At 47.4% G+C, this 24,702-nt stretch overlaps 1 protein-coding gene across 1 annotated transcript in view; it reads left to right on the top strand.

Moving 5' to 3' along the window:
- The window catches only part of LOC139407237 (spectrin repeat containing, nuclear envelope 1a), a 168,531-nt gene that overhangs the window by 38,028 nt on the left and 105,801 nt on the right, over positions 1–24,702 (top strand). Inside the window, exons 30-57 of the mRNA XM_071150836.1 lie at positions 216–380; positions 1,276–1,416; positions 2,791–2,951; positions 3,144–3,300; positions 3,952–4,179; positions 4,331–4,429; positions 4,607–4,794; positions 7,077–7,200; positions 7,291–7,457; positions 7,598–7,751; positions 7,918–8,585; positions 8,733–8,912; positions 9,166–9,319; positions 9,598–9,756; positions 10,380–10,562; positions 10,693–10,794; positions 10,908–11,111; positions 11,390–11,597; positions 12,417–12,529; positions 12,651–12,856; positions 13,105–13,266; positions 13,476–13,755; positions 14,053–14,228; positions 15,154–15,463; positions 15,574–15,738; positions 17,389–17,748; positions 19,489–19,625; positions 22,409–22,586. Of these exons, the coding sequence (XP_071006937.1) occupies positions 216–380; positions 1,276–1,416; positions 2,791–2,951; positions 3,144–3,300; positions 3,952–4,179; positions 4,331–4,429; positions 4,607–4,794; positions 7,077–7,200; positions 7,291–7,457; positions 7,598–7,751; positions 7,918–8,585; positions 8,733–8,912; positions 9,166–9,319; positions 9,598–9,756; positions 10,380–10,562; positions 10,693–10,794; positions 10,908–11,111; positions 11,390–11,597; positions 12,417–12,529; positions 12,651–12,856; positions 13,105–13,266; positions 13,476–13,755; positions 14,053–14,228; positions 15,154–15,463; positions 15,574–15,738; positions 17,389–17,748; positions 19,489–19,625; positions 22,409–22,586 (5,529 nt within the window). The remainder of the gene's footprint in view (positions 1–215; positions 381–1,275; positions 1,417–2,790; positions 2,952–3,143; positions 3,301–3,951; positions 4,180–4,330; positions 4,430–4,606; positions 4,795–7,076; positions 7,201–7,290; positions 7,458–7,597; positions 7,752–7,917; positions 8,586–8,732; positions 8,913–9,165; positions 9,320–9,597; positions 9,757–10,379; positions 10,563–10,692; positions 10,795–10,907; positions 11,112–11,389; positions 11,598–12,416; positions 12,530–12,650; positions 12,857–13,104; positions 13,267–13,475; positions 13,756–14,052; positions 14,229–15,153; positions 15,464–15,573; positions 15,739–17,388; positions 17,749–19,488; positions 19,626–22,408; positions 22,587–24,702) is intronic.

Genomic DNA, 24,702 nt, shown 5'->3' on the forward strand with positions numbered 1-24,702 from the left:
CCTTGCTCAAACTGATCCTCTTTAACACGTTGATTTTCTCTCTGACTTCCATTTTCTGTCTATCTGTGTCTGTCTCCCTGTCTTTGTCTCTCTGTGTCTGTCTCCCTGTCTTTGTCTCTGTGTCTGTCTCCCTGTCTTTATCCCTCTGTGTCTGCCTCCCTGTCTTTGTCTCTCTGTGTCTGTCCCCCTGTCTTTGTCTCTCTGTGCGTCAACAGCAGCACCTGAAGCGTCTCCAGACCGACAGGAAGAAGGCAGAGCTACTAGTCGCTCACTGTCGCCAGCTGCAGAAGGCGGAGGGGCTTAGTAGCTCACTACGGGAACTAGAGGGTGCTTTCAGAGAGGTGGACCGCAAAGTAGGGGCCCAGGAGCACAATCTGCAGGTACAAGTCTCTGGATAAACTACACTGTATTCACACACGTGGCTGTTTTGAAATGCATGTGCATGTCTTCCTATTGATCTTTCAGCACATGCACCTTCCCTGATCAATGATTGGTCTTTGTCCTATGTTAACTTGCCATTGATCTGTGTGCTGTGTTTTTGACTTACACGTTTTCTTCATATCCTCGGGTTTCAAGTAAACATGTCCCTCTCGGCCTTGTCATTGATCAGTTTAAATCTGTGTGTCTGTGGGAATGTGTGTCTGTCCCGTTTGTGTGTGGGTGTGGCTGTCAGTGTGTTTGTGTGTTTGTGTGTGTGTGCGCGCGCCCGTGTGTATACGTGTGCGCAGGGTTGGGGAGTAACTACAGTTACATGTCAACTGATTACTAAAAAAACGAACTGTAATCAGTTACTTTACCAGCAAAAATATTGTAATCCGATTACAGATACTCTTGAAAAACTAGATGATATACTTCTTGGATAACTTTTAAATTCAGAAAGGATGTTTGCAAAAAAATACATTATGACTCCTTTCTGTTTTCTCAATGACATTCAATTAAGCATTGAAAAAAGGTGCAAGTTTAAGTTTGTTCTACCAGACTGAGTCTGGCCACAAGTCAGAGACCACTATGATGACACACCAAAGCGTTTAATGGATCCTTTTTGTCTTCTTCTAATGCCTCTTAAAGGTAAAGTAATCCAAAAGTAACGTAAAGTAATTAGGTTACGTTACTGATTTGGGGTAATCCAAAAGTTACGTTACTGATTACAATTTTGGACAGATAACAAGTAACTGTAACAGATTACATTCAGAAAGTAACCTACTGAACCTTGTGTGTGTGTCCACATACTGTATGTTGTGTTTGTATTCAACGATATCTGTGTGGGATCCTCAGGCGACTCTGGGTGCATGGCAGGAGTTTGACGCAGAGAGAGAGGCAGTATGGCAGTTTGTCAGCAGTACCAGCCCTGTCTTACAGAGGGAACTCATCTTCAGCAGCCTGGACAGCCTCAGGACTGAGCTGGGGTGTACCAAGGTAAGTCTGTTAGAGATACATCCAGTGTGTGCGTCTGTGCATATATACAAATTGTCACTGGCCTACACACAATACCCTGGAATGTCAAAGTCAAATTATGTTTTTTGACATTTTTACAAATTCATAAAAAATGTAAAGCTGAAATGTCTTGAGTCAATATATATTGAACCTCTTTGTTATGACAAGCCTAAACAAGTTTAGAAGTAAACATGAGTCCATACAACAATAAGTTGTATGGACTCACTCTGTGTGTAATAATAGTGTTAACATGAACTACCTTGAATGACTACCTCATCTCTGTACCCCACATATATCTGTAAGGTCCCTCAGTCGGGCAGAGAATTTAAAACACAGATTCAATCACAAAGACCAGGGAGGTTTTTAATGCCTTGCAGAGAAGGGCACGTCTTGGTAGATCAATCAGTCCCTACAAAGATACAGGCGTCTTTCCTAACTCAGTTTCCGGAGAAGAAGGAAACCACTCAGGGATTTTACCATGATGCCAATGGTGACTTTAAAACAGTTACAGAGTGTAATGCCTCTGATAGGAGAAAACTGAGGATGGACCAACAACATTGTAGTTACTCCACAATACTAACCTAAATGACAGAGTGAAAAGAAGGAAACCTGTACAGAATAAAAATATTCCAAAACATGCATCCTGTTTGCAACAAGACACTAAAGTAATACTTTTAAAAAATGTGGCAGAGAAATTAACTTTTTTTCCTGAATACAAAGTGTTATGTTTGAGGCAAATCCAAAACAAAACATTACTGAGTACCACTCTCCATATTTCCAAGCATAGTGGCGGCTGCATCATGTAATGGATACGCTTGTAATCGTTAAGGACTGGGGAGTTTTTCAGGATAAAAAATAAACCGTATCGAGATAAGCACAGGCAAAATCCTTGAGGAAAACCTGGTTCAGTCTGCTTTCCACCAGACACTGGGAGATGAATTCACCTTTAAACAGGTCAATAACCTAAAACACAAGCCCAAATATACATTGGAGTTTCTTACCAAGAAGGCAGTGAATGTTTCTGAGTGGCCGAGTTACAGTTTTAACTTAAATCTGCTTGGAAATCTATGGCAAGACCTGAAAATGGTTGTCTAGCACTGAGCAACAACCAATTTGACAGAGCTTGAAGAATTTTGAAAAGAATAATGGACAAATGTTGCACAATCCAGATGTGAAGAGCTCTTAGAGACTTACCCAGAAAGATTCACAGCTGTAATCTCTGCCAAAGGTGATTCTAACATGTATTGACTCAGGGGGTTGAATACTTATCTAATGAAGTTATATTAGTGTATTTAGTGTAGAAAAAGTAAATGGGTGTGAACACTTTCTGAAGGCACTGTATCAATTTGTTTGCAGGGGCTCCATAAGAAGAGTGTGGAGTATGTGGTACAGACAGACTCCCTGTCGAGGAAGGCAGCAGAGATTCAGTTGGGTCCTAAGAACCAGACCCTCCTACAGCAGCAAGCCCAGCAGGCCACACAACAAGTCACACAACTGGAGGCCAGCCTCAAGAAGAAGTAAGGATGTCTCCCTCCTTTTGACTTACTTTCTAGATATATTCACATGCACAGTATTTTATCGGCTTCATCCTATTCAGTTGTAGCAATACTGTAGTGGAATGGTTGGGTGTGTGTGTGTCTGTGTTTGTGTATGTGTGTGAGCACATGTCTGTTCCAGATTATGACTTTCCTCCTGTCCTTGTTTTGCAGTGTTGACCTGCTGGAGATGGTGTGTGTTTGGTGGGAGCGTTTCATCAGGGAGTCAGAGGCCTTCTCCTCCTGGATCTCAGAGAGGGAGCGAGAGCTGGACACTGTGGACTCCAACTCCTCCTCAGACCCCCTTGATAAACACATCAGCACAGTGGAGGTATGATGTGTGTGTGTGTGTGTATATGTGCTTGTATGTGTGTGTGTGGGAGAAAGGCAGTTTATTATCTCACCTTTATACTATTCCTCCCTTCCATTCACACTCCATTACATAGAGACAAGAAGTAGTCTGTGCTTTGATCACGATCAGAGCATCACTTGGATGACTGTTTAATGAATGCCCTGCAGCAGTCTTTACCACTGTGGGTCCCAGTTTCTACACACAGGTTTCAGATAGTATGTGAACAGAGACTGTAGAGACTGATCTAATAGCCCTATTGCGATCTACTTTGACTTGTATCTCTCACCCTCTATCTGTCTCCCCCTTTTTCTCTCTCTCTCTTTCTCTCTCTCTCTCTCTCTCTCTCTCTCTCTCTCTCTCTCTCTCTCTGTGTCTTCCCTCTGTCTCTTTTTTTCTCTATCTGTCTCCTCTCTCTCTCTCTCTCTCTCTCTCTCTCTGTGTGTGTCTTCCCTCTTTCTCTTTCTTTCTCTGTCTGTCTCCTCTCTCTCTCTCTCTCTGTCTCTCCTCTCTGTCTCTCTCTCTCTCTCTCTCTCTCTCTCTCTCTCTCTCTCTCTCTCTCTCTCTCTCTCTCTGTCTCGCTCTCTCTTTCTCTCTCTCTCTCTCTTGCTTCTCACTTTCTTTCATTCTCAGTTTGTTGGAGCAAGACTAGAAGAGCGGGCAGCCATCTTGTCCCACCTGGAGGCGGAGTCAGAGGCTCTGTTAGGGTTTGTGACCCCTGGGGAGGCGGGGCGTATCCGGGCGCGGCTGGCTCAGATGGAGCGGTACTGGGAGGAGCTGAAGGAGAGCGTAGAGCAGCTGGGGGGACAGCTCAACCAGAGTGCCACCTGCAGGCAGAGGTTTAACAACAACCTGGAACAGGTGACACAAACCACTTTAATGCATGATGTATGCAAAAGTCCACGTTTCGTACACTTATCTCAAGATTTGGACATTATATCTGGTTTACTGTAAATTATATATGTGTTAGTACAGTGTAGTAAGTGGTGATTTTGAATGATGTCTTCATCAGGTGAAGACAACGATGGTTGACCTCAAAGAGAAGCTGGACATCACCATTACCTGCTGTACATCCTCCTCAGAGACCTACAGAGTTCTCCAGGACCATATGGTGCAGAATGTCCCTCATTCTCAGCATGCTGTACTACAATATAATGTGTCTACACTGTTACATCAACAAAAATGATTGCATATGACATATGTGTATCATGTTATGACCGATAGGATAAGATATGGTAGTCACATTTGTTTGTGCGTACATTACATTTGTAATTGGCAATTCTTCCAGGACGTAGTCCAGGCCTTGGAGCAGCTGAAGCCCAGGCTGGTGGCTCTGTGCTTGGGGGAAAATAGGCTGGGTAAAGGGGATCTGCTGGAGGGAGAGGTGGCTAACCTCCAGAAGGACCAGGGAGAATACATAGAGCAGGCTGCAGAGAAACAGGCTACACTGGAGAAACTGCTGGTACTATGGCAAAAGTAAGGAGACGTGTTTGTGTGTGTTTGTGCATGCGTACACCTGTGTGTGTATGCATGTCTGTGTCTGTGTCTGTGCGTGTGTGCATGTGTGCTTGTGTGTATGCATGTGTGTGTGTGTGTGTGTGTGTGTGTGTGTGTGTGTGTGTGTGTGTGCGTGCGTGCGTGCGTGGGTGCGTGCGTGCGTGTGTGTGTGTATGCATGTCTGTATGTGTGTGTGTGTGTATACAGGAGACCTCATCTGGTACCCTGGAGGTTTTTGTATTGGGGATTAGTAGTGCAGTACTGGGTGCTGTAGAGAGATAGGACTGTCCCTTTATGTCCCTGTCATTGACAGACAGCAGTAACACACAGACATGGCCTGCCCAATCATAATGGAAGGGTGTGTGTGTGCGTGCGTGTGTGTGTGTGTGTGTGTGGGGGGGGGGGGGGTAAAAAAGCCATATTACAACCTATGTTGTGATAATTGCATTGTTTGCCCTATAACGCAATCGTTCATACGCCACCGTGATATACAATAAGGCAGAGACAACAAAAAGACAACAGTCACACAGTGGCGGAATAAATTCAACTACACATATGTCTGTTTCATCACAAAACCGCAAAGCAACATCTGTCCCGAAGTCCACAAAGCAAATATTTCATACCAACAGTTAAATCATCTGTAGCATGGTCAAGTTAATGTTTTACACAGTTTACTAAACAACTACTGATTTAGAACCACAGAGTTACCACAAGTCAGCTCAAAGACAACAGGAGCCCTGCCTTCGCTGTTCCAGCACCATTTACACTTAAACTTTTAAACATCATCAAATCAACAAGGCTATATATATGCTTAGTTTAATACACTGAAAATAAACTTAGAAATGTAGTCCAATCAACGTTGCTAAATATCATGTGGCTGTCCATGGTACTAATTTTTGTATGTGTGTGTGTGTGTGTGTGTGTGTGTGTGTGTGTGCGCGCGCATGTGTGTGTGTGTGTGTGTGTTTGCGTGTGCACAAGTAAAAACATTTTTTGAATCTACTTGTAGACTAGTTGAACTCCAATGCCATCCTCCTCTCTTTCATGTTGTCAAAACGATCTATGGCTCTGTCATACAGTACACTTTTAGTTTTTGTTGTCATAAACTACCTAGCTAAAATGCTTGCTAGCCTGACTTCCTCGCATGGGCAACAATGAACCAGCTAACTTATCTAGCTAGCTACATATTGAACTTCAATCATCTCAGGCCAGTGGCACAACATATTCATTTATGGTTCAGATCAGAATCGGCATCATCATCATTGGCCTGTACAGAGAATTAAGTCCAAATCCCCATCTCCATCCATGGCTTAGGAAAGGGCCGATTTAGCAAGCTAGCTACTGCAGGACATCAACACAAGCTAGCTACTGCAGGACATCAACACAAGCTAGCTACTGCAGGACATCAACACAAGCTAGCTACTGCAGGACATCAACACAAGCTAGCTACTGCAGGACATCAACACAAGCTAGCTACTGCAGGACATCAACACAAGCTAGCTACTGCAGGACATCAACACAATCTAGCTACTGCAGGACATCAACACAAGCAGACCAGAAACAGACAAGTTTTTCTGACAATGACGTTTTGCTTTGGATGTGATTTGATTGGTCTGAAGCAAAATCCAAACTGGCCTCCCTTGGGGGGCATTTTGCTGCGACAGGACAACCCACAATTGAGCTCAGCTCAACGCTGATTGGCTTTTTTTTTTTTTTTATATATATTTTTTTTATCAAGGGAAGCCAAATGCTTGCTGGCGTCAATCAATCAAATACTATGGCGGCAACATGTCATACATCTTTGGTCCAGACATCATCAGATACATGGGCTGCCCTTAATGAGACGGAGGGGCGCTGTTTCCCTACTCGGATGATTTCTCCAGTGAGATTCAGCCACTTGCGAATTGAAGAAAAACTATGAAAACACAGCGATATTAGTCAAATATTTGGGGAAGCCTGCCTTCCCTTAGCATCCAAGAATACATGCCACTTGTGTGTGTGTGTGTGTGTGTGTGTGTGTGTGTGTGTGTGTGTGTGTGTGTGTGTGTGTGTGTGTGTGTGTGTGTGTGTGTGTGTGTGTGTGTGTGTGTGTGTGTGTGTGTGTGTGTGTGTGTGTGTGTGCGTGTGTGTGTGTGTGTGTGTCAGTAATATTATATTATGAACTAGGAGGTGTGAATCGGGTAAATATTCTCGCTACCAATTGTACTAGACCTTATTTCCTTTCCGGTATTTAAAAGTGTCCTCTGTCCTGTTTGTCTCAGGTATGAGAAGGAGAGTTCCAGTCTCAGGTCCTGGTTAGACAGATGTGAGTCTGTCTGCTTTCCAGACACTCAACTCCTCTCTACAGGCAAAGCAAAGCTGATGAATGAGCTGCAAACTGTACAGGTAAAAAGTGTTAACATCAATCCACAATCATATTTCAATAACTAAATCATAATTATTGTACATATTTAATCATATTTTATGATATTACAGGAAATGCAGAGTGATTTGCAGTCCCATGAAGCTCTTCTGCAGGGTGTGGTGAGTTTGGGGGCGTGTCTCTACCCTACAGCACCAGAGGGGCGGGTCAGAGAACTCACTGATGACATTACACAGCTGGAGGAGAGAAGCACCTCAATGAAAAACAGTATAACACAAAGGTAAGGATGTGTGTTGTGTTCCACCTGACATAACACACCTACAGTAAATATACAGATGACCAAAGTAGGATTTCCATGAAGGCCATAATCCAGGAGTTTACCCCTTGGCACACACACCCTTACACATCTCTCCTCTGTAGGCTGCAGCAGCTGCAGACACACCTGTCTCAGGTGGAGCTCTTTGACGAGGCCCTTCTGACCCTCACCCAGTGGAGCGAGAACTTCCTGTCTGTACTCAGAACGACTTCCCAGGTCAACATAGCTGACCTGCAGGCTGCTGTCACCCAGGTCAAGGTGAGTTAGACTATGTTTGTTGCCTGAATTGTGTCTTAATTGTGCTATAAACACACCAAGTATCCCTTTGAGATGACAAGGATCGATCCTGTAGAATAGATTATGAATTTGTACGTGAATGTTGATGTTGAAACTTTTAGGCTAAACTCTTCACTGCCTTTTCCAGGAGCATGAGGAGTCCCTCCGGGAGCAGACAGCCCTGAGAGAGACCCTGCAGCAGAGAGAGTCGTCCCTCCTCTCCTTCTCCTCCCCAGAGGCCCAGCAGCAGCTCCAGGGCCAGAGGGAGGACTGCCTACAGCCCCTCAGCGAAGCCCAACACCTGCTCCTTCTCCGTGGAGAGAGCCTGGCTGAGCTGGGGGTCTTCCTCCAGAGCCATGGAGCTGCAGCCGGGGAGGTCAGGGGCCTCCGGGAGGCTGTGGAGGGCAGGGGGAGCTGGGACCGTTCGAAGGCTGAGGAGCTGCACCACGGGCTGGGAGAGGTGGCCGGGGATGTGGCCCGTCTGGAGGCCCAGGCAGTGGGGTTGGATGGGAGGCTCAGCAAGGCCCACCTCCACCTGAGTGTGGCGGAGTTGAAAGGCTCCAGGGAGGGGGGTCTGGGTCAAGGTCCCGGCCAGGGGAGGACGTCGTGCAGGGGCCAGGCTGTGGCCCTCATGGTGGCCCTGGAGGGGGTGCAGCGAGGCCTGGGGTGGAGGCAGAGCCAGGCGGAGGCCCTGGGGGCACTGTGGACCTCCTTCAGGGAGAGGAGGGAGGAGGTGATGAGGAGTCTGAGGGAGCTGGAGGAGAGGGCCAGGCAGGAGGGGGCCAGAGAGAGCAGCGTACAAGCCTTTCAGAACAGGTACAACTAATATCTCTCATAATATAGACACTGCCAGGGGAAGAATACAACCAAAATACATTTGTTTACATCTCATTTTATGGTTTATATACTCTATGATGAATATATTGAGTTAAATCCCCACTGTCCCCCGTCTCTTCTCCCCAGTCTGCGATTCTTTGTCCAGTTGGAGGATGAGCTTCAGTCTCTGCAGCATTCCCAGCAGTGGCTGAGGGAGAGGGGAAGCCAGCTGGCCCAGAGAGACAGTGAGCTGGCTGGGGAGGCACTCAGGGAGGTGGGCCTAGTGGAAACAGCCTGGGATAACGTCAGGAAGATCATCACTGATGGGTGAGGATGGGTGAGGGAGGGAGTGGGGGAGAGAATGGTTGGTTGGGTGGTGTAGTAGATCCAGCATTTGTTATTGTGTCAGTAAGCTCACTATGATGAACATGGAGCAGTAGCTGGGGTCTCGGTGCGTTGTTTCAACATCTGTGTCAATTAACAAAATGTTTTCTACATATTTTCCATTTTGTCCAGAGATGATTGTTTCCTGTTTAGTCTTAGTTACATCAAGTTGTCAATGTTGTCTCTCCCCCTCCAGTCAGGAGCAGTGTGGACTCCTGGTGGAGCTGCTACGTCACTTCCATTCCCTCAGGTCCACCCTCAGTTCCACTGTAGAGAACGCCTTGACCGTCTCTCACAACCAGCCTGACCACAACCACAACCCAGAGGAGGCCAAGAGAATACTCTCACGGGTCAGTTACACTGTGATTAACCGTGGATCAACCATTTTCCAGCAGTAGATTCCTATCTACTGTACTGTAATGAATGATACTGATACAATAGCAGGTATATCAATATTTCACATGCTTGTAATACAGTTATAGCAATGCCTTATACAGTCTGAAAAACTGTAGTCATATGGTTCATATAGTACAGTAGGCCTACGATGCTCTTGGGATAATATCTATGCTGTGATTTCCACCTAGTGGTGAAGTGTTGTCATTACACCTTTTCTATCTTGTCTCAACAGCACGAGGCAGTGATAGCTGAGCTGAGAGGAAGACAGGAGGACATGGACCTGTTCATCAGTTCAGGAGAGGACCTGCAGAGAGAGCTGGCAAACGTGCCACACTGTGGCTCCGACAGCATCCAGAGAGGCATGGACACACTCAGGGACCAGTGGCTGCAGGTGAGGGAGCTAGGATGAGGAAGAGAGCTGAGGGTTTAATTTCTTCTGGGTGTAGATGGTTTTGTAATTCACTTTGGAGGCAACAGATTGTTAAATCACAATCTTTCGCTCTTTCTCTGTACATATTTGTTTGTTTTTCTCTCTCATTTTCTCTCCCTCTGTCTCTGTCTCTCTCCCCCTGTGGGATTCAGCGGAGTGCTCAGCTGTCACAAATGAGCGTGCAATATCAACAAGTCTAGACATGTTGTCTGCCTTTCTCTCTCTCACTCTCCTCCCTATCTTTATCTCACTACCTCGCTACCTCTTGAAAACAAAGATGGACTCTTTCTCTCTATCTACTTCTCTTAATTACAGGCCAATAACTCAAGAGACAGAGACAGATCCTGAAAGCTGATGTTTTTTTATTTAACCTTTATTTAACTGTGAAAGTCAGTTAAGAACTCATTCTTATTTACAATGACGGCCTACCGGGGAACAGTGGGTTACCTGCCTTGTTCAGGGGCAGAACGACAGGTTTTTACATTGTCAGCTCTGTTACTGGCCCAATGCTCTAACCACTAGGCTACCTGGCACCCCTAGCAGGTATATAAATGGTACATTTATTGGCCTGTCCTGCCCTGTAGGTATCAGAGAGGATCCAGACCAACGCTGAGAGACTAGGCCATTGTGTGTCCCTATGGGATGACCTTAAGACCATGGAACGGGATATCGACCAATGGGCAGCAGCCTCCATCGCTGACCTCACTGAGGGTGTGGCCAATCTAAGTGACAAGCAGGGGACAGAGACACACCTTGCCACTTTCCAGGTTAGACCAAGCTGGGCAGTCTAGTCCTAGTATGGATGAAGATCATCACATTGTTCACTGTTGCGAGACCTAATGTAAAAATCAAATCAAAGGATGCCAGCTGAAAGAGTCTCTTGCTATGTTGTAACAGGCGGAGGTGGAGAGGAGAGAACAGAGGTTGGATGCCTTGCAGGAGAGGCTGACCAAGCTCCAGGACCTGGCCAAGCTCCAGGAGACACCCATCCAGCTGCAGGTGAGTTTTAGGTTCAGAGGTCATGATATTCAACAAGTTATCCTCAGCAAAAAAGAGACTTAACCATGCAACATGTGGAGAATGTCAACCATACGTCTCCCTGTCTCTCTCAGGTGATGGAGTGTGACCTGAGGAAGAAGATCAGTCATGCCCAGGAGGTGTTTGACCAGGCCAGACATTCTCTGACCTACTTCAGCTTCCAGAAGCAGCGCCTGGAGGACCTCATGTCCCAGATGGCCAAGCGGCTGGAGACCGTGGAGAGCTCCCTGTCTGACCTGACGGAACCCTCCGGACCAGAGGATATGATTCGAGTCAAGGTATAATATTACCCTTTCCATTTCAACCAAGCAGAATAGCACATGTTGATGGAAGGAGTTTCCTTCCCAGGCTCTCAGTTTTATGGAGAGTGTATAGAACTTTGACAAATGGTGAATTTGGCTGTTTATCACTTTCAATGCTCACAGAAATCCATTCAAATACAATTGTAGGTATGTAATTTACTATCCTAAGCTAGTAAAAATCGATTATATTGAATTCTATTTCTAGCCACCCCTGAGTGACAGTCAATACCCTCTCTCCCCTTCCCCCTCCCCAGGATCTCCAAAGTGCCCTCCAGCAGCAGAGGGGTGATATAGACATGGCCAGGGAGACGCTTAGTTCACTCTGTAGGTCCCACCCCTCCCAAGAGCTGACCCATATGTCCTCTGACCTCACCCTGCTGGCCAAGAGGACCGAGGCTGCAGCACAGCTCAGCTCCAGGACCCGCGGGACTCTGCAGGACGCACTGCAGCTACGTTTCAACAGTGAGCAGAGGGTTAAATTTGGGTTTTGTGCTGATATGTTTAGGTTATAAATGTGGATTTCCCCTTGTAAGTTTCAAATAGATATGAACTCAATTCCCACTGTTTGCTCTCTCCCATCCAAATGACCCCCTCTTCATTGTAACCCTTGCTTGTATGACTGTGTACAGACTCTGTGGATGGACAATAGCAGAGCAGCCAGGAGACAATGTACGAATAGATTGCATAAAGTAGGACACATGAAAACACCAAGGAGGAGTTGACATGATAAAATAGCTCAGGACACTGGGGATGGAATGAAGGCTGCGTTATACTGCCTCATACATACTTAGAGGAGTCAGGACAGATTGATCCCTGTTATCTGTACCATATAGCATCACATGTTGCTTTTAAATGCTACTGGTGCCTTAGATTGCATTTTGATTAGCCTTTCCCCAGGGCACACTCAAACTGCACTGACACACTGTCTGGCACTCACGCACACACACACGCACCACGCACACACACCTGTGCCTCTGAGAGTAATGTTGCTCTCGTCACCGGTGCTCTCAGGGGAGTCATTTGGGATTGTTGCCAAGGCAACCATGTGCCGCACCATGCAGACACACCCACACATCCCATCTGCCTGACAGCATCTCTCCTCCCTCGCCCTCCCTTGTTTGCTGACACAATCTCTCCCTTTCTCCCTCTACTCTCTATCCGCCTCGATTCTCCTTCCCCTTCACCTCGTCAACCATATTTTCTCCCTTACTCATCCTCTCACTCCTTCTCTCTTCTGTTCTCATCCTATTTATCTTTCATTTGTTCTTTCCATCTGAGCAGAGGTCGTTCAAGAGTTTAACTCCTGGCTCTCTGAACGGAAGGCGGAGCTAAAAGAATGTTCTGACCAATCAGGAGATGTCACCTCCCTGGGAAACAAGGTGGAGAGGCTAAAGGTACTGTCAATCATAGTTAACTGTTATGTGTTAACATTATTGTTACTACTGTGTTAGTCTATGCCATACTGCTTTAGTACCGCTCTAAACTATTCACCACCCTTCCCCTCCTGACCCCCAGGTGGCGCAGGAGCGTGTGGAGGAGGGCGAGCAGCACCTTGGCCAGGTGTGTGGCGAGGCAGAGAGGCTGCTGCTCCACCTGCCTAAGGCAGGGTCGGGACAGGTGCAGGAGTGCCTCTCCTCCTGCCAGAGGGACTGGGTGGGGTACAAGGAGGGGTGCAGACAGACCCAACAAGACCTGGAGGAGGGAATCACCCTACTGACAGAGTGAGTGTGTTTGTGTGTATCTAGCAGGTGCTCCTCCTGCTAGAATAGATTGTCCTACCAGTATTGTAAGTGTGAGTTTGTGTAACACAAATAACCCTGTTTATTCTGAGAATGTAGAAGAATGACGTTGTTGTGTTGTGTGATGATGCTAGATCATTTCCCAAAGGATATCAAAGTGTTCTAACTAGCTAACTAACTTGACTTGTTTTAGTTGTAGTCGTCATATTGGCACTGTTCCACTTTCTCAGGTTTGAGGGCCGTGTGGAGGGACTAAGGGACTGGCTGGAACAGATGGAGCGTAGCCTGAAGAGAGAGCCTCCTCTGGGGGGAGAGGAGCAGCCAGGAGTCCCTGACAGCACTGACGAGCTGGAAAGAGTGGAAGAGATCCACAGAAAGCTGCTGACAAAGAGGTTTGTGTGTGTTGTGTTCTAAACTAAAGAGTCTTAAATAGCACTGAGATGAGTCATTCATCTTGATAAGGCATGGTGGTGGTACATGTTGCTGTAATGTTGTTATATTTAATTATCGGTAACTGACATACTGTATATACACGCACTGTATGCTAGTCAGTCATTAATTCACTTTAAGATGTTGCTTTACCATCTCTCTCTCCCCCAAGGAGTTCTCTGGATCGTCTCAGCCAGGAGGCCCAGTCTCTGCGTGAGGCAGGTCGAGGCTGTGGAGGGGAGGTGAAGGCCACAGCCCAGCTCCAGACCCACCACCAGACCTTGCTGCAGGGGACCAGGGAGCGCCTGAGAGGGTGCCTGGAGAGCCAGGCATTCGGAGAGACCCTGCATGGGGTGTGGCTTTGGCTGGAGGACATCCAGGAGCGTCTGGGAAGTCTGGGGAGCACTATGGGCAACAAAAAGGAGCTGGAAGAGAGGCTGGAGCAAGTGCAGGTATGTAAGGAGGGAGCCATGCCACACACACACACACACACACACACACACACACACACACTCACTCGGACACACACACACTCGGACACACATTTAAGACATTTGTTGATTTACACATCCTTTCACGCATTCTGCATACACACCCACACACCCTGTGACTGGAGTAATACAATGTTGCAGTTCTTCGATCAGACACAAGAGAGCGCTGTTGTTTACTTCTGTACAGGAAGTCTTCCTGCCTGAACACAGTACTATAATACTGATCGTCCCCTCTGACCCTATTGTTGATCCATTCAGGACATCCTGCTTCTGAAGGGTGAGGGCGAGGTGAAGTTGAACATGGCGGTGGGGAAGGGTGAATTGGCCATCAGGAGCAACAGTGCAGTGGCGGGACAGGAAGTGATCCGCTCTCAGCTGCAGGAAGTGGAGGACGTGTGGGCCACGCTGCTGGTGACCGCCATGAGCTGCCACAGGTAGAGACCCTTTCACGTCTCAACCCGGCACAGCCAGAAGACTGGCCACCCCTCAGAGCCTGGTTCCTCTTTAGGTTTCTTCCTAGGCTTCTACATCTGCATTGCTTGCAGTTTGTGGTTTTAGGCTGGGTTTCTGTATAGCACTTTGTGACATCAGCTGATGTAAAAAGGGCTTTATAAATACATTTGATTGATTGATTCCATTCACAATGTCAAACTTAAAGTAATCTGATAATAACCATAACATAACCTGAAGATTGTTTTGTAATCTTGAGATTTTACCTCACTTCAGCTGATGGTCAGTGCTGGCTTATTCTTGCTTGCCAGGCTTGGAGGCTGCTGGGAATGGGACCAGTATTGCCACAATAACATTAACGTCTATTAGATGTATCCTATTCAATTACCACTTGACTTTGGCTTTGTTATATTGAGTTTCCAACCCTTAGATGTGGTTTAAGACCACCTGTGTTAGCGATCTCTTCTGGATTGTATTCATTATATCATATTTATGTCTAAATACCATTAATTACAATTAGGTTCCAAACATAATGAGAAGTATTTGTCTCTTTGTGTATGTGTCTGTCGTGTGTGTGTGTGTGTTAATTGAGTGGTTATTGCCCCTCCTGCTAGAATTGATTGATCTCATTAGGGACTAAATGAAGGATGGCAAGCAAGAGGGATCTCACATGGGGTGTGTGTGTGTGTGTGTGTGTGTGTGTGTGTTTAAGGAGGGGAGGGTTTTTAGTGGGAGCCAAGGGGTGGCAGTTTGTGTGTGTGTGTGTGTGTGTGTGTGTGTGTGTGTGTGTGTGTGTGATATATCTCTTATATCCATCTAATAAAATGTTCCTGTATATTTGTCTACATTTTAATACACATCTACAATATATCTCACTTCGTATTATTCCATACGTCTCATCTCTCCTAGTCGTCTGGAGTGGACGGTGGCCCAGTGGGGGTGTTACCTGGACAGTGAGGCCCAGCTGCAGTGCTGGTTGGAGGCAGTGGAGGGGGACATATGTGGCCCTCTCATCCCCCAGCCTGGCCTCAGAGAGAAGGCTTCCCAACTGGAGAGACTGCAGACCCTGCTGGCTGACCTCCAGGAACACCAGGGGTCCCTATCCAGTCTGGAGGAGAGGGCGGCAGAGCTCTTCAAGAAGACCGGGGATGCAGCTTTCAGCCAGGAGGCCCGCGCTGAGTTGCAGGGGCAGTTTGATGACCTCATAGCACTTGTAGAGGTGAGGAAGTTGTTTGTGGTGTTGGCTGGATCGTCATCTTGACCAATGTTGTTGTTTTGGGGAACCGTTGGTTAAGATGATTGATGTTTGTGACTGTCCCTATCCTTTAGGAGAGGGTGGGACTATCAGAGGGCGTGGTCAGGGAACACCAGCAGTACCTGGAGACTGTGAGGGAGCTCACTGATTGGCTGATGTCAGCAGGGGAGGAACTACAGCGCTGGTCTGATACATTGGGAGACTCCGTCTCTTTACAGAGGAGGCTATCAGAAGTGCGGGTAAGAGGACTCCAGAATACACGATACCCTGGTCCTAAATCAACCCCTAGCCACTTTACTTCCCTAACTCATCACCTGCACTAGCTAAGCTTTTAGTATTTGGTATTTTATTAGGATCCCCAGTAGCTGTGGCGATAGAAGCAGCTGCTCTTTCTGGGGTCCACAAAAATATAGAGCATAATGTAGCAAATTAACAGGCAAGATCAACTCAAGGACAGAACTACATAAATGTAAATACAGAAATCTCTCTAGATAACCTTGTGCTTCTTGTCATAGAATGTCTACATGTTAATTTACTCATTAAACAGAGCCTCTCATCCAAAACTATTGATACATTAGAGTGGAGTTTGTTAAATACATCAAGTGAGACATATTCTATTTCGTACTCCACACATTTCTGACGGCTCAATTGTTCAAATATCCTGTGAAAAGGAACAAGAGAATTGCTGTTCACATTTTCCCCTGTTAGTCGATCCCTCACTCTGCAATTACAGAGGCGAAAAAATGTGTGCGAACATATTGATTTGCATTTTTATTCACACGCTGGGTCTCAATGATCACATTATAAGTGTGTGTGTGTGTGTGTGTGTGTGTGTGTGTGTGTGTGTGTGTGTGTGTGTGTGTGTGTGTGTGTGTGTGTGTGTGTGTGTTTTTTGTATGTAACAGAAATATAAATGCACGTAGTTCCCTGTACTGTATACACAGTAACTGCTGCATTTCTATTTGTGTGAGCACTCTAAGTGGTAATTTCTCCCCGTTGGCGCCTGAATGTGGCTTTCCTCTTTTATTCCCTCCATCAGGTTGCTGCTATCACACTAAAGTGTTAGCTTTTCACACTCTCTGCCTCTCCAGCCTTACCACTCCAATCTGAGCAAGAGAGAGGGGGAGAGAGAGAAAAGAAGAGAGAGAGAAGAGGAAAGAGAGAGAAAAATGAAGAGAGAGAAAAGGGGAGAGAGAGAAAAATGAAGAGAGAGAAAAGGGGAGAGAGAGAAAAATGAAGAGAGAGAAAAGAGGAAAGAGAGAGAAAAGGGGAGAGAGAGACAAGGGGAGAGAGAGACAAGGGGAGAGAGAGACAAGGGGAGAGAGAGACAAGGGGAGAGAGAGACAAGGGGAGAGAGAGAAAAATGGGAGAGAGAGAAAAGAGGAAAGAGAGAGAAAAGGGGAGAGAGAGACAAGGGGAGAGAGAGACAAGGGGAGAGAGAGACAAGGGGAGAGAGAGACAAGGGGAGAGAGAGACAAGGGGAGAGAGAGACAAGGGGAGAGAGAGACAAGGGGAGAGAGAGAAAAGGGGAGAGAGAGACAAGGGGAGAGAGAGAGAAAAGGGGCGAATGAATGAGTGGTAGAGACAGAGAAAAAGAGCAGAAGAAGAAAATGGGAGCTGGAAAGGAGGGAAAAATAAGAGGGAGAAAAGGAAATAATATGAGTGAGAAGATACAGTGAGGGAGGGAGAGAGAGAGTAAGGTATATAAGGAGGAAAAAGCCCTACCCTATAGGCTGCCTTAAATAGAATCAGCATTAGAATCAAAGACGTTTGCGACAGCAGTGCCAGTTACCGTAGCAACTTTTGTTCTTCTCCCTCTCTCCCTCCATCCCTCCACCCCCCTCCCTCCATCCCTCCATCCCCCTCCCTCCTTCCCTTCACGTAATCAGGAGCGGGTGGAGTGTCGGTTGCTGGAGGGCCGTGATCGTCTCAGTCGCGTGCGTCGGAGCAGTGGAGCCACAGCTGAACACACAGCGGCTGGAGGGTGTGAGGCCATGGACCGCCAGCTAGGGGCGCTAGCCCAGGCTCTGGAGCAGTGGGAGGGGGCCGCCCTGAGAGCCCGCGACGGCCTGGAAAGGGCCCTCACCACGGCAACAGAGCAGGAGCAGGAGTACGAGCGTCTGACCGCCAGGATGGAGGAGGAGCTTAGGGAGCTTGATGGGCGGCTAAAGGGGTGGAGCCAGGAGCTGAGCAGAGCGGAGGGAAGGAGCAGTGGGGAGGAGGCAGTGGAGGGGTGGCAGCAGGCTAAGGTAAGGGCTGTGTTAAAAGGTACACTGTAGTGTAGACCAAAGCTCTTCAAGGTGGAGCTATGATGATGATAACAATGATAATGATGTGGGGCCTTAGTCAATAGGTAATGCAAAGCCAAGCCTCTGTCTTGTGCTGTGAGAAAATGTTTTCAGTAAAGCTGGCAGAGAAAGTCTGATCGATGTTGTCACACACATACTGTACACACACACACACACACATTATTTCTCTGTCATTAATTATCCATTTGATTTGTATATCCAGATATAAAACAGATGAAATGTGTAAATGTGACGACTTAGGAGTGACAGCTACAATCCCCTCTCTCTCTCTCTCTCTCTCTCTCTCTCTCTCTCTCTCTCTCTCTCTCTCTCTCTCTCTCTCTCTCCCTCTCTCTCTCTCTCTCTCGGTCTGTTTCTGTCACTCTCTTCACATCTCTTAATTTCTCCAGCGCCCCACTCACCCCCCCCCCCCCCCCCCCCTTCTCTTTCTCCATTTTTCTATCTTTTTTCTGTATTCTCTCTGACATTTGTATTCTCTCTCTCTCTCGGTCATTCTCTGTATATAAACGTGTCTAAACTGAAGTCTCCAGCAGTACAGTAATGTGTTTTCCTGCTGCCGAGGGACTCAGTCTAGTCCCAGTGTGTTTCTGTGGATGTGTTTCCTACTTCCCCCTTCCCTGTCCTGTGATTTACAACAAGCACAGGATGTTTAGAGTTTTCTCTCTGTTATGTCAAGGACTCTGTGGCTTAGCATTGGAATGTTAGTCGCCTTGATTTTCTCCCATTGTCTCTTTTGTCATTTCTTTGACGATCTTGATTTGGGGCTGTTTTGGAAGAGAAGCAGAAGTCCTCCCTCTCCTCCTCTTCCCTGTTTCCTGTATCCAGCCTTGTTTATGTTATCAGTTTGTGTGAGCTCTCCTGCATCTGCACGAGCTGACAGCTGAATTCCACCGGGGGGAGAGGGAGGAGGGAGAGAGGGAGGGGGGAGAGAGGGAGGGGGGAGAGAGGGAGGGGGGAGAGAGGGAGGAGGGAGAGAGCGAGCGTGAAAGAGAAAAACAGTGAAGTGAGGGAGCAGGGAGAATTAGAGAGGCTAGAAAGCGAGGGAGTAACAGGCAAAGAGAGAGAGTGAGAACTAGATAAATAAGGAGGCAAGGGGAGGAGAGAGCAATGAGTTTAGATTGAGAAAGTGAGAGCGCACAGGCGAGGGGAGGAGAGAGGGAGGGACAGAGGCAGAATCCAGAGAGAAAAGGAGAGAGAACTGGGAGTCTAAGCAATGTGAGTAGAACTTGAGAGAGAGAGAGAGAGAGAAAGAGAAAGAGAGAGAGAGACAGAGAGAGAGAGAGTGGGAAAAGAGGCAGGGAGGGAGGAGGGGAGTGTTCAGTGGAGGAGCGAGAGAGCGAGGCATTTTCATATTTTTATGGGAGGAGTGAAATAATCATGACTGTGTGAGTGCAGAATGTGAGGCATGTCGAGGAGAGCGGGAGAGGAGAGCTTTATCCAGGCTCCTTCCTGCCTGCAACGGCCATGCTCCCTGAAGAACAGAAATGCGATTGTACCAACAGTGCCTGAGGACTGAGAAGGAGCACACTAGAGAGTGAATGGAAGTGTGTGTGTGTGGTGACTAGTGTTATGCAGATCCGACCCTCCGCAGATCTGCCTGGCCTTGACACACTCTGACACACAGAACACACGGAGCTGAGCTGAGCTTGGTGTTCTCTCTCTGGGTCTGTATGTTTTCAGGAGACACTGGAGGGCTTGCTGAGTGCTGAGCCCATGGCAGACAGGCTGAAGGCTCAACTCAATGACCTGGTCCGCTACTCCAGAGACCTGGGACCCCACTCAGACAGGGTCACTGCTCTCATCAAACAACACAACAGGTAGGTGTGTGTGTACTTGTATTTATGTATTATCCCTAATCCAAGGCAGCAGCTACTCTTCCTTGGGTCCAGCAAAATACAATATATTTCACAACAGATTTCACAACACATTAAGTGTGTGCCCTCAGGCCACTACTCTACTACCACATATCTACAACACAAAAACCCTGTGTGCGTGTGTGTATGTTATCATGTGTCAGTGTATAATGGTGTCTAAACGGAAGTCTCCAGCAGTACAGTAATGTGTGTGTGTTGTAACGGGTTAAAGGTGACAGGGAACAAGGGACAAGCGAGACAGAGGCACCGGTTGCTAGGAGACCTCCATCCTCCTTTCCTCTCCACCTCTCTCTGTGTTTTTGTTTTGGTGTTGTTTCCCGGTTTCATTTTATGCCAGACTAACTGTGCTGCCGAAGGAAGGCAAAGCTAATTCATGCTGTCTTATTTACATGCAGATACATTGCATGCTTGTGTATATTGACGGATGTGTAGCTGCCTGTTATTGAGTCCGTATGTATGCATGCACCCGTTTGTCTCTTGTTGGTAAACATGTCACGTGATGCTGTTCAGAGAAAAAACAAGACTTTAGGAATTCCAATAACATGATTAATTAATTCACTTGTATTTACATACTACTTCTGTTTGTTCTATATGCCTTAGCTTGTTTACCTGAATGTAATGCCTTAGACTTGAATGTATGTAACACAGAACAATATCTGTCTGGGTCATCACTAAAACTAAGAGATCGTTTATGGCTGGATGACCCTTGAGTCAAGTCTATTCAGAGGTAGGTGAGGTGAACTTGTCATAAGGACAACCCTTTCTCTGGGTTGAAGGCGAAGCTTCCACAGACTCAGCATCTGTGCTGTTTGCATTAGGTGTTGTGGACGGAGAGAGAGAGCGAGGGAGAGGGCAGCCCTCCTCCTTTGCCCTCCTCCTTTCCTCTTCAAATTTCGTCTGTCACAGCAGTTAAAAGTGCTTCCTACACACATGTTCATTCCCACTGTGAAGGCCCCCTCTAGCCTCAAGCACCATTAACACTCAAGGGTGTGTGTGTGTGTGTGTGTGCCTTGTTGTCAGTTTCTCACGCCCCCCCTCCCCCTCCCTTGGACAGTACCTGTCATTGAAACATATGTCTTCTCACCTTGTTCTCTATCTCCTCTCATCCCTCTCGTCCTCCATGTCTCCCCCTTTCCTTCACACGCTGCCCTCTCTATCTGATCCTGTCTCGTTCATTCATCAATATTCTCCTTGCATCTATCTCCATCCCTCTTTCTCTACCTAACACATTGTCACCCTCTGGCCTCCCCTTCATCCCCTTTATGTATGGTAACTCTACACCAACCTATCTGTACTCCCTTCTTCTCCCCCCCAAGTCATACCTTCCACTTCAACCACTTCTCCATTCCTCCATCTGCCCATCCTTCTCCCTCTGTCTCTCCATCTGCCCATCCTTCTCCCTCTGTCTCTCCATCCGCCCATCCTCCTTCTGTCTCTCCATCTGCCCATCCTTCTCCCTCTGTCTCTCCATCTGCCCATCCTTCTCCCTCTGTCTCTCCATCTGCCCATCCTTCTCCCTCTGTCTCTCCATCTGCCCATCCTTCTCCCTCTGTCTCTCCATCTGCCCATCCTCCCTCTGTCTCTCCATCCGCCCATCCTTCTCCCTCTGTCTCTCCATCTGCCCATCCTTCTCCCTCTGTCTCTCCATCTGCCCATCCTCCCTCTGTCTCTCCATCCGCCCATCCTCCTTCTGTCTCTCCATCTGCCCATCCTTCTCCCTCTGTCTCTCCATCTGCCCATCCTTCTCCCTCTATGTCTCCATCTGCCCATCCTTCTCCCTCTGTCTCTCCATCTGCCCATCCTTCTCCCTCTATCTCTCCATCTGCCCATCCTTCTCCCTCTGTCTCTCCATCTGCCCATCCTTCTCCCTCTGTCTCTCCATCTGCCCATCCTTCTCCCTCTGTCTCTCCATCTGCCCATCCTTCTCCCTCTGTCTCTCCATCTGCCCATCCTCCCTCTGTCTCTCCATCCGCCCATCCTTCTCCCTCTGTCTCTCCATCTGCCCATCCTTCTCCCTCTGTCTCTCCATCTGTCTGTCTCTCCATCCGCCCATCCTCCTTCTGTCTCTCCATCTGCCCATCCTTCTCCCTCTGTCTCTCCATCTGCCCATCCTTCTCCCTCTATGTCTCCATCTGCCCATCCTTCTCCCTCTGTCTCTCCATCTGCCCATCCTTCTCCCTCTATCTCTCCATCTGCCCATCCTTCTCCCTCTGTCTCTCCATCTGCCCATCCTTCTCCCTCTGTCTCTCCATCTGCCCATCCTTCTCCCTCTATGTCTCCATCTGCCCATCCTTCTCCCTCTGTCTCTCCATCTGCCCATCCTTCTCCCTCTATCTCTCCATCTGCCAATCCTTCTCCCTCTGTCTCTCCATCTGCCCATCCTTCTCCCTCTGTCTCTCCATCTGCCCATCCTTCTCCCTCTGTCTCTCCATCTGCCCATCCTCCCTTTGTCTCTCCATCTGCCCATCCTTCTCCCTCTGTCTCTCCATCTGCCCATCCTTCTCCCTCTGTCTCCCTTCATCATTACAAACATGATCATATCTACGTATGCTACGTATGTTATATACAGGATGTAAGGAAACCTATAGCTTTGTTGTCACTTTCCCTTCTGTTCATTGTTGTTAGGTATATTATGGCAACCTTGTGATCCTCCCTCTATCTCTCCATCTATCCATCCATCTCTCTATCTCTCCATCTATCCATCCATCTCTCTCTCTCTCCTTCAGTCTGAGTCTGCGTGCATCCAGAGAGTGCCAGAATAAGGAGCGTCTGCTGGAGCAGAGGTTCAGAGCAGCCCTCAGGGACTTCCAACAGTGGCTGGTCAACGTTAAGATCAGCACGGCCAAGTGTTTCGACATCCCCCAGAGTGTCACTGAGGCCTCCACTGGCCTACTGAGGATACAGGTGAGATGTTTCATCCTTTACGGACCTTTAATTACTTCTAATATACAGTCAATTACCTTTATCAGAATACATAATTAGCAAAATACAGAATCTCATACTTCCATAGTGAGTGGTCAGGGGGGTGTCCCCCCTCAGTTTGCCCGCTGTAGAGTGTCCTCTGGCAGGCTTGGCTGAGGGGCTGGGTCTGGTGTGGGATGGAGGTGCTGGAGATGGGCTCAGGGCCAAGGGGCTTGAGTGAAAGCTTCACAGCAGGCCTATCTCTCTCTCTCTCTCTCTCTCTCTCTCTCTATCTCTCTATCTATCTATCTTTCCTAATATATATGCCTCTCTCTTTATTTCTCTCTTTATTTCTCTCGCTACCCCCTCTCTCTTGATGTCTCTGAAGCTGTCAGGCATGACAGTGTGACAGGCTCTTTAGAGGTCCCTAGGTGCCAGTCAGTGAGTCAGAGACAGGGCCTTGTCCATCAGGCTAGATAACACCACTCCTGCCAGGTAATTAACTCACAGACCTCAACTATCTGCAGGTGAGACAGTAACACAATAAAGATCAAGGAATACACAGTGGAAGACCAGCACATTGCAAGGAATTTGGGAATGTTGGAGGAAAATATTTTGCATTTATGTTTTTCTTGTCCTGGAGTACATGTAAACTTTCTGGATGTGTATTTCCAGAGCTCTGGGTGAGAGGTGATGGTAGAGGATATATTTTTAGAGCTCTGGGTGAGAGGTGATGGTAGAGGATATATTTTTAGAGCTCTGGGTAAGAAGGGATGGTAGAGGGTGTATTTCCAGAGCTCTGGGTAAGAGGTGATGGTAGAGGATATATTTTTAGAGCTCTGGGTAAGAAGGGATGGTAGAGGGTGTATTTCCAGAGCTCTGGGTAAGAGGGGATAGTAGAGGATATATTTTTAGAGCTCTGGGTAAGAAGGGATGGTAGAGGGTGTATTTCTAGAGCTCTGGGTAAGAGGGGATAGTAGAGGATATATTTTTAGAGCTCTGGGTAAGAAGGGATGGTAGAGGGTGTATTTCTAGAGCTCTGGGTGAGAGGGGATAGTAGAGGATATATTTTTAGAGCTCTGGGTAAGAAGGGATGGTAGAGGATATATTTCTAGAGCTCTGGGTGAGAGGTGATGGTAGAGGATATATTTCTAGAGCTCTGGGTGAGAGGGGATGGTAGAGGGTATATTTCTAGAGCTCTGGGTGAGAGGGGATGGTAGAGGATATATTTCTAGAGCTCTGGGTAAGAGGGGATATAGTATAGGGTGTATTTCTAGAGCTCTGGGTGAGAGGGGATGGTAGAGGATATATTTCTAGAGCTCTGGGTGAGAGGGGATGGTAGAGGATATATTTCTAGAGCTCTGGGTAAGAGGGGATGGTAGAGGGTATATTTCTAGAGCTCTGGGTAAGAGGGGATAGTAGAGGGTGTATTTCTAGAGCTCTGGGTGAGAGGGGATGGTAGAGGATATATTTCTAGAGCTCTGGGTGAGAGGGGATGGTAGAGGATATATTTCTAGAGCTCTGGGTAAGAGGGGATGGTAGAGGGTATATTTCTAGAGCTCTGGGTGAGAGGGGATGGTAGAGGATATATTTCTAGAGCTCTAGGTAAGAGGGGATGGTAGAGGGTGTATTTCTAGAGCTGTGGGTGAGAGGGGATGGTAGAGGGTTTTTCTAGAGATTTTGGGTTCTATTTCCAGAGGTCTGTGGGTGAAAGGGGCTGTAAAGGGGATGTTGAAAGGAATATGGGATCAGTCATGTATTATTTATTATTGACTTGGTGGGGAATGTGGAACAATGTTTCCACATGGCTGACCTCTAGGAGGGCCAGTGTGAGGGGGTAGAGGGGGTAGACGCCAACACTGCATTGTGTCATGCTTAATTGGTGCTATACCATTACATTGGCAGGGAGAGAGAAACACAGAGATGAAGTGTGAGTGAAAGGGGAGATATGAGGGAGAGAGAGAGAGACAAGCAAAAATAGAAAATGAGAGAGAGTGAGAGGAGAGAAAGCGTGTGTGTGCATGTGTGTGTGTGTGTGTGTGTGTGTGTGTGTGTGTGTGTGTGTGTGTGTGTGTGTGTGTGTGTGTGTGTGTGTGTGTGTGTGTGTGTGTGTGTGTGT

The sequence above is a fragment of the Oncorhynchus clarkii genome, chromosome 4 (assembly GCF_045791955.1).
Source record: "Oncorhynchus clarkii lewisi isolate Uvic-CL-2024 chromosome 4, UVic_Ocla_1.0, whole genome shotgun sequence".
NCBI lineage: Eukaryota > Metazoa > Chordata > Actinopteri > Salmoniformes > Salmonidae > Oncorhynchus > Oncorhynchus clarkii.